At 41.1% G+C, this 12,014-nt stretch overlaps 1 protein-coding gene across 2 annotated transcripts in view; it reads right to left on the reverse strand.

The window, feature by feature from the left end:
* The window catches only part of PGGT1B (protein geranylgeranyltransferase type I subunit beta), a 28,441-nt gene that overhangs the window by 4,319 nt on the left and 12,108 nt on the right, over positions 1-12,014 (reverse strand). The window contains exons 4-9 of one of the 2 annotated variants that reach the window (XM_080973005.1): positions 10,229-10,380; positions 8,533-8,665; positions 3,287-3,332; positions 2,397-2,581; positions 2,038-2,146; positions 142-201 (exon numbers count right to left, since the gene is read on the reverse strand). In XM_080973005.1, coding sequence (XP_080829131.1) covers positions 176-201; positions 2,038-2,146; positions 2,397-2,581; positions 3,287-3,332; positions 8,533-8,665; positions 10,229-10,380 — 651 coding nt within the window. In that variant the 3' untranslated portion in view covers positions 142-175. The remainder of the gene's footprint in view (positions 1-141; positions 202-2,037; positions 2,147-2,396; positions 2,582-3,286; positions 3,333-8,532; positions 8,666-10,228; positions 10,381-12,014) is intronic. The other variant, XM_080973004.1, reaches the window with a different exon arrangement.

Consider the following 12,014-nt stretch of genomic DNA (forward strand, 5'->3'; position numbering starts at 1 on the left):
AAGACTCTGGTTCAAATCATGACAGAAAGGAAGCCCTAGCTCAAACAGAGAACTTCAGCAAGCTATTCCATTGCTCTAGATCTAAAAACGAACTAGTTAAATCAGCTTATTGCTAGCTACAAGTGATAGATTCTATCCTACCTTCCTGTAGAATAGCAGACGTCTGGAAAAGATGCTAGCTGGGACTGTCAGAATGTCCTTCTAAAGCAGGAGATACCAACACAGAGGCATTAATACCATACTTCACAGGTTCCACGGCTGAGTTCTAGCATTTGAAAATACATTCCAGAGCTTAGCCCCAGCTCAAAATAAGCCCTAAAAGAAGTTTTCTTGCAAGGTTGCCAAAGCTCTGGGCAGACTATCATGAACTGCCTACAGCTGCATGTGGAAGCAAGGGCATAACCTCCTGGCCCCAACCCCATACCAAACAGCACATGCTACAAGTTCCAACTATATAGGGCCCTCCATTTGTGGTCTAGCACACAAAAGCTTCAACTGGTGATGTGCACCCTCCATATTTCAACGGCACACGGAAGATGGGTTGAGAGTGGAGTTCCAAAGTGCTGCTCTACATGCTGCGTTCTGCACCTATACACGAATGCCTGCCTATCATTTCTACCTCTCTCTCCAACGCTAGAAAGGTCTAGAAGGCTTTGGGGGATGCAGCCCATGGCCTGCCCAGCTCTGGTGTAAATGAAGAACTCACAGACAGGAAAGCTGTCATCCCAGGAGAATGGCCTCCAGCAATTTGCAGTGTCTTCTGGCCCCTGGCAATATTTTTAAATTTACAACCGTACACATCATTCCAAATTCAGCCATACCGTAAAAGCCATGTTGTGGTCACAGTTCTAACAACACTGAGAATGATTTAATTTTTTTCTCTGCTGCCACCAGTTTGACATTTCAGTGACCCCAAGTTTTTTCCTCATTAGCCACAGCAGTTCAGACCCCCATGCATATCTGATTAGGATTTTTTGCCGCAATTTGCATCATTTTACATTTTCTGAAACTGAACCTCGCTTGCTATTTTACTGGCTTTTCACGCAATTTGGAGACACCTTATGGGGCTCTTCAGTATCAGCTTAGATTTTTATCATCCTGAATAATGTGAAGCCATCTTCAAACTTGGTCATCCAGGAGTAAGTTGTACAGCACCATTCTCCATACAGAGCCTTGTGTGGCTGCACGACTTACATCCCTTTATTGTAACAAATGTCCATTTACCTCTACCTTGTTCCTGTTTTACAACCCATTACCAACCTGTAACAGGAAGAGTATTATCTTATGTATTTATTTACAATACTTACATGCCACCCAACAACACAACTTCTCTGGTTAGTTCCTATGACTGCTAAGTTTACTTAGGAGACTTCGGCAAGGTATTTTCTCAAAGGTTTTTTGGAAGTGCAGGTATACAATATATAGAGGATCAAACTTTGGTACGCATTTGTTAACAATTTCAAAGACGAGATAAGCAGTATATATTCCCTCTGTGGAAAGTGATTTCTCCTCATCAATATCTATCTTCAATAATGGTTCCAAAACAGATATTATGCTAATGGGTAGTGTAACTAAACGGGAAAATTGTCAAAACAACAAAAATGGATAGGAAAGAGATTCATTCCTTAGGACAATTACGCAAATGCGAACACCATACTCCTTTTCTTAATGTGCTACTTCAGTGCCACTATACAAACACTAATATCTACTTCCAATTTCCTTCACCTTTTGTTCTCATCTACTTTTTCGCTATGGATGTAGCGCACAATATTGTTTTCAACCAATCTACTGCTGGTTATGTAACCAAAACACCAGCTAGCACAATCTGTAAAGCCAAAATCATGGCTTAAGAAGTTCTTATAAACGATTTGCGTGAGTAAGAGCCTGTTAGTGTTCAATGTCACTACTCTCTTATACCATACCAAAAGTATTCATGTTTCATTTTCATGTTATAAGTATTTGGCTATGGTTTCTCTTCCTGCCCCCTTTCCTTCCCCCTCGCCCTCTCATGTAGGTGGGCAAAAAAAGTTCATTTACCTGGATGACTATCTGGCCATTTAGCAAATCCACCAACAAGGCGATCTTGGGTTGATAAAATGTAATTCCTGTTCTTTTCATAGTTTGTATACTGAAATATTTTCAGAAGCTGAAAGAAAGGTTTGTCATGTTAACACACATTATCGGTTTTAACATGCACCAGAAGTACAAACAGAGAATTGTAAAGTTTGTATACTCTTACTTTTTAAGAAGAAAAATGAATTTCTAGAATTAACTATAGGACATAAAATAGCACCTTTGATATTAAAGGTCAACCTAAATTAACTTATTAATGCAGAAGTTAAACAGTCAGAAGGCAGATTATGAATGACAGTGTCTTGCTTCAAATTTCAAGTTACCTTAAGAGTTGCTCCAACCCAAAATGAGTAGCAGGTATCCACAGGCTTGTTAGGTCGGCCATGATAACCATTCTGTTGCCGCATAATGCACCATCTCCTTATCCTGTCCAGCTGTTTCTCAGAGAATACCTCTTCAAGTTTACCCATTAGGCATAGGGATGCAATACCACAAAAAGTAGAGCCACCTGAAAAACCAGACAAGAGTTTCCCAAACATAGTTTTCAGTCTTCCATGGAGCTACTGAGGAAGCTCAGTTTACATAAACTACTGTATCTAAAAGACAATTTTAAGTGATACACTGTCATTCACCCTAGCAGAGAGAGGAGGCATTGAGTTAAGCACATGTAGAGCTGGACAAACAATTTTCAAACAAAACGACTGGTAAGCCACTCAACCATGTTACTGTTTTGTTAACCAATTGTCATCCCACTTATACCACGGTATGCATGTTTGTTACTTTACCTGTAGTTTTAGGCCAGGCGCAGATGTAACACAAGAATTAAGGGATTTGACAATGCTATCATAGGCTCCCACATACGCACATTTCCCCCCAAATCTGGGCTCACTTAAAAACTTCTGCAAAGAGAAATGCGCATGCCAAGAAGCTTCCTTTTTGCACTTGGTTTCATTGAGAGTTACTGACAAAAACTGGATACTGTGAATCTTGTGTTGAGACTTCCTTGTTGAAGTAATGACCTAATTGCTTGTTTATCACTTTCACAAGGAGGACTCTCAGCACAAGATTCATGATATCCAAATTTTGTCAATAACCTGCAATGAAGCCAAGCTCAAAAATAAAGTTTCTCAGTGCGTGCAGTTTTTCCTTGCAGAAGTGTTCTATCTCATTACCACTGTATTGAAGTGATCCTTAAGAAAACAAATACTCTTACCATGAGATTCAAGTCCGGCTCCTTGGGCAAGCCCATTGTCATAAGACTGAAAAGGCAAAAGGCAGGCAAATGTAAGCATTCATGCAAACCTTTGAATGTACACTTCATTTTAGTAAAACTACATGGCCTTGGCCAAAAGTTGTTTCTAGTCTCCAACAGCCTAGGAGATGACTTTTCAAAGACACTGGACTAACTTCAAAGTTATAACCAAATGTATACAGCTAGACAGTGCTCAAATTCAATAATAATAATAATAATAATAATAATAATAGGTGGTGGTGTTGTTCTTCCACTCTATACAGGAGCCCAGATAATGCCATTATGAAAAGACAATAAATTCATTGACAAGCTATTGTGACTGCCACCTGTGGGTCTGGGTGGGGGAAGAATAAAGGCAGCAAACAATGTCCACCCTTTCCTAAAAACTAATCAGCTGACTCAAAGTAATCTGCTACTTGTTGACACTGGATGCCCAGATAATCAGGTGTGTCATAAACAATGAGAATGGAACATCACACCAAGTATAAAATAATTAGCTTGAAGGTAGGTAGAGGACCTAGTTTACTCCAGGACCAAACTCGTGATACTTAAAAAAACACAGAACACTGACCTAAGGTTTATCTGGATGCTGAGACTGACTGTTGTCATCTTGCTTGTAAGATAACTGGGAACTTTGCCCTTTTAAAGGAGGAACTGCAATCCTCCGCCCTACCAATAATTATTGCACTCATATGTTTGACTGACACAAGACAGGAAATGTGAAAAGCCAAACAAACAGCAGCCTTTGCTGTTTGCATAGAATATATATTTTTAGCCTAATTACAGATTCCTAATTGTATTACTGGATGTGTAGAGAAGTTTACTCTATCCTCAAACTACAGCTATGCAAAACTAAAGCACCCCTTTAGGATGCTGGGCAATTCTAGAGCAGACTAGAGTGTTGTTTTCAAAACAGTTCCTGGTCATTGGATTTTTCTGTAGTATTTCTTCCTGCACATTACCTTTGGTACAGAAGTATTCACTGAGCCAACTTTGACAGTGCTAAAGCTTGTGTATCCCAATACTAAACAAACCAGTAAATCCAATGAAAAAAACAGAATACATGAGGGTCAAGGGGCCCTTAGAATGGCATGAGCTGTGGTACAGAAATACAAAAAGAATCTAAGTCTATGAAAATACTGTCTTGAAATAATATTTGACTTGCCAAAAGTGTTGCTACCTAACCAAATTATATTCAGCAGCATTCAAATTTGCACTGCAATGATAAAAACATATAAGCTTGAACGAGCCTTATTTTCTTGCAAACGACAACATAGGAGATGCTGAAACAAAAACTACATCTTTGAATAATAGCACCCTTCTAACAATGGCATCTGTTTTGCCTGTGATAAAGGGGACATTATCAGTACAAGCCAGAACTGTACATAAACCAACAGTTCACTACAATAAAATACATGGGCACCTCAGAAACGTAGATATGGTGTTGAAAAGAAATATTTCCATTTTCCATTCTCCATATTACCCTTTTTGAGAAACATTCAGGTTGTAAGGGAAGTTGCTACTTTGAATATTAGTGCCGCAAAAATATTCTAGACCAGTTGGGTACTCAAGAGTACGCAGTACCAGCAACTCTTTTGTTGTTGTGAAAAAGTGTGACACACATACTGTAACAACTTCATGGTGAGTACCAGCACCTATTTTTCTAGAAGAAGAAAAAGCACTGTTCTAGATTAATCTAGCTTAATAATAATTGTGCTTGTTAATTCCTAAATATAATACTTTTGCTTCTAGGAGACTCATGTCTGCTATGAAAAAACTCCACTAATGTATTCTGGTGCTGGGAATTTTGAGAGATCTCAAGCACAAAGATAACAAATACCATATTTTTCTATATATATGACGACACCTATTTTTTTTGAACCCAAACTTAAGAAATCAATATTTTAAATTAGGGTTGCCAAAACCACGAATGACACTGTAACTTACAAGCAGATGGAAAGGTAAAGGTAAAGGACCCCTGGACGGTTAAGTCCAGTCAAAGGTGACTATGGGGTTGCGGCGCTCATCTTGCTTTCAGGCTGTGAGAGCTGGCGTTTCTCCACAGACAGATTTCTGCGTCACGTAGCCAGCATGACTAAACTGCTACTGGCGCAACAGAAAACCGTGACAGAAACCAGAGCACATGGAAACACCATTTACCTTCCCACCACAGCGGTACCTACTTATCTACTTGCACTGGTGTGCTTTCAAACTGCTAGGTTGACAGGAGCTGGGACAGGAGTGTGGGACACCCTGTCGTGGGAATCCGAACTGCCGATATTCTAATTGGCAAGCCCAAGATGCCCAGTGGTTTAGACTACCATCCATGTATAAGACGGCCCCCAATTTTTTACGAAAAAGTAATAATAGCAAAAAACATTGTCTTATACACGGGAAAATGTGGTATATTCACACTGCTCTTAACTGACCAGAAAGCAAAAGTCATCACTGTCTTCAGAGAATGCTAGTATAACAGAAATCTAAAAAGGGGCAGACTTTGATAATCAGAGCATTCACCTCTATCCTCCAACCTATTAAGCTGGAAAAGAAATGGAACACTACAGGGTAGGGTAGGACAAAGTGTTTGCATGCAAAGTAGGGATGAGGCATTTTCTGGAGTGCTTAACCTTTCTTAATTACTTTTATAAAACTCTCCAAATGATTCCCCCCCCCCAATTTCCTAGGAACTACATGTGGGAGCCCCATGCCCTTTTCTTGGTGGTGAACAGAAGGAGTGAATTTTTGTCCCAGGTGAGAAATAGGGATGGAGTAAGTCTGATATTGCTGTGCAGTAAATGTCTCCCAGTTTGATGTTTCTTGGCATCAACTGGTAGAATACAGCAGCAGCAGCAGCAACAACAACAACTGGGGACTGCAGAGAGCAGGTTGCAGAGGAAAAGCAGCAGGCTCTCTGCAAAAGCCTCACTGCCTTTGCTTTATATGTCACAAGCAAAGGTAGGGCCCCAAATTCCTACGTTTGCTGCCAAATGCCTAGTTCTGCTTGTACACAAAAAAATTCTGCTATGCTCTATGGAAAGATTCACATAGCCACTGGCGGAGGAACGGGGAGGGGGGAGCGCACTGCCCCCAGGAAGGGGGATACCATCGCGGCCACCCCCCAGATACGCGCCGCACACACCCCACCACGCTGGGCGGCGTGCCACGCCCCCGAGACACATGCCACGCCCCTGCCTGCTCTCCGTCCCCGGTGCTGGAGCATGCAGCTTCGCCACTGCACATAGCACATTTGTAATCACCCTCCCCTTTATATGTCTCTCTCAGAAATATAGCATTCACTGTTTTCCTTATTCTACCAATAGTATTTTTGACCTTTCAAGCAGCTCAGGATGCATTCTTCAAGTTTCAGCTTTTAAAAGTCAACTTTACCACAATCGCCTCCCAGGACACAGCTTACCTAATGGCAATCTACACATTCATTCCTGTACAGCAGTTGAGAGCTGACTGCTTACGGCTTTGGCAGAATTTGAACTAAAGAGGGAAAACATAGAAGGACTATCTGTTTGACGTGCTTTTCAAGAGCAGTATTCTGGAGCACACTTGAGCATTCAAGTGTATAATCAAGTGTACTTGAAATCTAGTGTCTCACTACAAGTGTTAACTATGCAAGAGCTACTGGCTTTCTGCACATCAGATCAAGACTAAAAATACAGCATGCCAGATTCTTGGCATTGTGCAGGATTGATGGTGCAGTGCGGGATTCTCTTTTTATGAAATAACTGGTGGCAAAACTGCAGCCTATTGGTTACTGCGCATCTCTAGGAGAAGCCCATAGAGACAGTGCCTAGGAAGTGTCAGTCTGCTATGCTAATGATGGTCTGCTGGTGCAGATTCCAAACTTGTAGTGCAAGTTTAACTCATTTATAGTATCAGCTAAAAGAGAACAGGAAACTCAGGGCCTGCGTTGTTAATCTGTAACCCATGTACTCTGACAGATAATAGGCAATAGCTCATGCTGTTCACAACACAATCCTGTATTTCTATACTTACAAAAGGCAACATTTAAATTATTTGAACTTAAACTAGATTTAAACCTTAAGTAAAGCTGTGCCCAACTAGCCACAGCAATTATATTTTCACCATGCTACAGGGCAGGATTCCAGCGTTGCAATCACACTAGTATGGAAAACGTTAACGTAAAATATGAACTGGTAGCTTTTCAGTTTTTGAAAGGTCTATATGCCAATAACATCATAAAGGTAAAGGGTAAAGAGACCCCTGACCATTAGGTCCAGTCGTGGCCGACTCTGGGGTTGCGGCGCTCATCTCGCTTTATTGGCCAAGGGAGCCGGTGTACAGCTTCTGGGTCATGTGGCCAGCATGACTAAGCCGCTTCTGGCGAACCAGAGCAGCGCACGGAAACGGCGTTTACCTTCCCGCCGGAGGGGTACCTATTTATCTACTTGCACTTTGACGTGCTTTCAAACTGCTAGGTTGGCAGGAGCAGGGAGCTCACCCTGTCACGGAGATTCGAACCGCCGACCTTCCGATCGGCAAGTCCTAGGCTCTGTGGTTTAACCCACAGCACCACCCGTGTCCCAATAACATCATAAAAAGCAGCAATATAAGAATTTTGAATGTTGAAATCCTATGGCTATGTACCATATTTCTAAGTAAACGTACACAAGACTGTAATGTTGGAGCCTTACAGTGCAACCGTATGCAAGCATATTTAGGAATAAGTCCCACTAAGTTCAGACTTACTCACAGCTAAGTTCACAAAGGATTGCAGTCTGAATTGCCCAGAAGGGCTAATACTATCCATGAATGAATGCACAGAATACTTAATATTTCTTGTACACAATCAGAATAGGCAACAATTTATATCAAAGTGGAGGCTATTTAGCAGTCATGAAATCCATCATTATTTCTAATAAGAAGAAAAACTAAGTAGCGTATATCACTGTAGCATCATAAAAATTCATGTTTTAGAAGTCCTTTGTGTCCTAAATCATTAAGCATATCCTAATGTTGTCTCTCTCACGCTGCTCATTACAAAGGCAAATCTATGCATTAATGCTATAATATTCTGCATTAAATATGTTTGGATGCAGGAAAACTGGCAAAGAAGCTGCTTTATTGCTTTAGTTCCTCAATCAACACAGGAATACAAAATGTATGCATATGAAATGTTAAGAAAAGATTCTCTGAATAGAGGAAGTTGAAAAAATTTGATTTGCAAAACTCACCATGCTCCTCCTGATATAGTCAATGGCTTTCTTCGTATCCATCCCTGACCAGTTGTTAAGCATGTAGCATATACAAGCAGCACAGTACACAAATCTCATGTCATTTTCACTTCCTTCCAGGACTGCACAAAAACTAAAACATATAGAAGTTATGCAACAGTTACTGCTCTGTTCAACTGAATCTCAATCTGGGTTTGTTTGGGGGGTTTTAGAACAAAACATAATTTACTTCAAACTGTCAGTTTCTATAGGAAAATGATCTAATTACCTGCTGAAAGCAGAACCCTGTCAGGTGATTACAAGACCTCTTTCAGTCATTTACTACAAAGCCAGCATACACACACTAGCTAGTGAAAGTACCATTTTGACCAGCCAGCATACCCACCACTCACCTGAGTAGCAGGGACTAAACTGAATTATTCTGTGCCATGTCCCATTAGCAAGGCCTTCTGCTTCCTAGAGCAAGGGTTATAAAACTTTCTTCCCCCAAGGTTGTTGAAAATTATGGAGGTCCGCCAGTCACTAAATGGTGACAGATAGAGGCAGGGTTTGGCATAATCAGCAGGAATTTTGCATTTGTAATTCCAGCTTTTCATGAAAGCTCATGATTTCTACACCCCCTCCCCACAAATATTAAGACAACCAGGTGGCATCTGCTTTCTAGAACTTATGGAAACTAGCATATTGCTGAGCTACTAAATAGAGAAGAATTAAAACAAGCAAGATCAAATTATGGTTGTTGCTGCTTTGGTTGCAGCCACACCCAAGATTCAGGAGTCACTTTTTCCATCTATATAAAGTCTGCAGTCTATGAAAGGAGCCAGTCTCAGCAATGGAGGGAGGAATGCTCAGTTTGAAAGGCAAGCCAAAGAGATCAAAGTCATGTCTGTGGGTACACTGGAACAAGGAAAAGGGCTCTAGACCAGACTGGAACAGCAGTAAAAGTATTTGAGTGTCCATGAGGGTCTATTAAGAGGTTCTGGAGATCAGCAGGAATTACCATATATACTCGAGTATAAGCCATTTTTTTCAGCACATTTTTTATGCTGAGAAAGCCCCCCTCGGCTTATACTCGAGTGAGGGTCCTTTCAGGCTGCTCCTTCCTCCTCCTCTGCCTTTGCCATTCTGTGGTAAAATTAGGTGCCTCGGCTTATATTCGGGTCGGCTTATACTCGAGTATATACAGTACACCTTTAATGAGTTGCTGTGATAGGAGAACTGAGGACATTCAGCGAACTATATAGCACAGTACTCTTCCCTACCTAAATCTGCAAAAGTCTATTGACCTCCTGACTTCTCTAAATGCTGTTTTGGGTAGCCTAGAGCCCTTTGACCAGTTGCCGGCAATATAGGGAACACACAACAAGTCACTGGCATTGAAAGACTAGGCTCTGAAACCCCCAGTGAAAGAACACCATTAAATGTAAGAATGCAGGCTTCCTGTCTGTGCTATGTGAAATGAAGAAGGGGACATCTCTGCTTGCTAGAATACCCTAGTCTGAGTTTGCTTTCCCTGGCAGGAAGAGACCTCAAAGTATGTAAGCTTCCTCTTGCTTACTGTGCTCAAGTCCTCACTTTCCTCACGCTGGATTCAGTCTCGCCAGTTCCTCCTTTACAGTACTGTGCATTATGTATTTGGATCCAGTTTTTCCTTTCTAAAAATATTTAACACCTGGCAACACAGAATTCACTGTACCTCCCGTCATCCAGCTGGAGAGCTCTTAGTCCTGCCAAGCAGGCTTCTTTATTTACTCGGCTCAAGTCATCGCCAAGAATAACTAAGCAGGAAAGGCCAGTGTAAGTCATTGCTATGTGCCCGCTATCATAGGGATGAGCAATACCGGGACCCTGAAACACAAGAAAATGCAATTAGAATTATTATTAGAGTTTATAGTTATCAACGGATAACAAAACAAGCATTTGTTTTAGCAGAAAACAGAGATTGTTTTCCTGAAGTGTCTTTGGGCAGGAGCATTGTTCTAGGAACATTTTGCGACAGGGAACTTTCATTAGCACAAACAGTTTCTGAGCTCTGGGCGCAGTACTGAGCCTAAAATTTCAGATTTAAACTGCAGAGTGGAAGGAAAGGAGGACCTTTTTCTGCCTCCCCACTTCTAGCTACTCTCTGAAGACCGGAGAAGAGACCCTCTTAAGAATATAAGAGGGGAGGGCAGGGGAAGGACTAGACCATGTGAAAAATCATTTTCAGCTTTGTATTCCTGTTATTAAAAAAAAGCGCACCTGGACATTCAGTTGTTGTGCCCATAACCTAGGTTTAAGGTGCCATTTAACTCCTCGCTTTCATATCTCAGTTTCTAACACTGGGCAGGAGAAACATGCAGGAGAATTGCCTGAATGGCTATATATAAATGCCCACCTCTGCATGACCCACACATAGCAGCAGCTATGCAAATAGCAGGAAGTGTGACAGTTATTTTAAGACCAGGGTACATTTCCAGCACCAGAAGAATTTTGCACAGATTTCTACGAACTGATGGCGGCTTCCAGTGTGCCAGTTTAGTCCTGTATGGCAGATCTCAACTACTGTACTAGGATAGATGACCAAACTAGACTTTCCTTTGCAAATATTCCTGAAACGTTCAGTCTAGAAAGACAAACAGCTTGAGAAATAAATAAAATATTTTAACAAGCTGGTCCTGCAGAAAGGACTTCACAATACCTTTCAGTATTTTTTGGAATTTACATTAGAGATTCCAGGTTACAAAATTCTGGCACCATGTAAAAGGATACAATGAGTTATCACCACACATCTAATATCACCACACATCTAATATGATCACACCATAAAAATAGTGACAACCTAAAAAATAATCACACTCTGTTTATGGGAATTTCAGGGTTGCCATGTGTCCTCTTTTTCCAGGACATGTTCCCTTTTTCAGGAGGTAAATTTTGAGACAAATTGCATTTATTGGCTTGTAAGGCCATCATAGTATCCTCTTTTTTGCTCTTCAAAATATGGCAACCCTATTTTAAAAAGAGGCAACTCAAGCCCAGGTGGCTTACATTCTAGGGATGTGCATTCTCCCTCATTTCCATGAAAACTTATGGAAATATGGATATGATGTAAGTCTGGTGTGTTATGCAGCATTTAGAAAGTCTTGTCATTTTTAAAGAAGGACTTCACACCTCTCACAACTGTAAAGAAAAGCCCACACGTGTTGGTTTGTCTGCCCATCATGCTAAGTCTATCTTAAGGGCATCTATTTTTGTGTCTTCCTCACAAGAACCACACTGATGCTATCCTGATAACAGCAAGACAGAAATGTTAGGAATGGAATTTCTGTCCATGCAGCCAGCCTGCTAGCACACTGACACTGCAGACTTATTTGACTCCTCTGAACTTGCATTCCGTGTATTTGATTTGTGTTCCCTTTCTAACACACTTTCAATCCTACAGGCTGTTCATACTTCAAGGACCCCACTTCTCGCGCCTGCCACAAACTACATGAGACAACCAT

The sequence above is a fragment of the Podarcis pityusensis genome, assembly GCF_964106645.2.
Source record: "Podarcis pityusensis genome assembly, chromosome: 11".
Taxonomy (NCBI): domain Eukaryota; kingdom Metazoa; phylum Chordata; class Lepidosauria; order Squamata; family Lacertidae; genus Podarcis; species Podarcis pityusensis.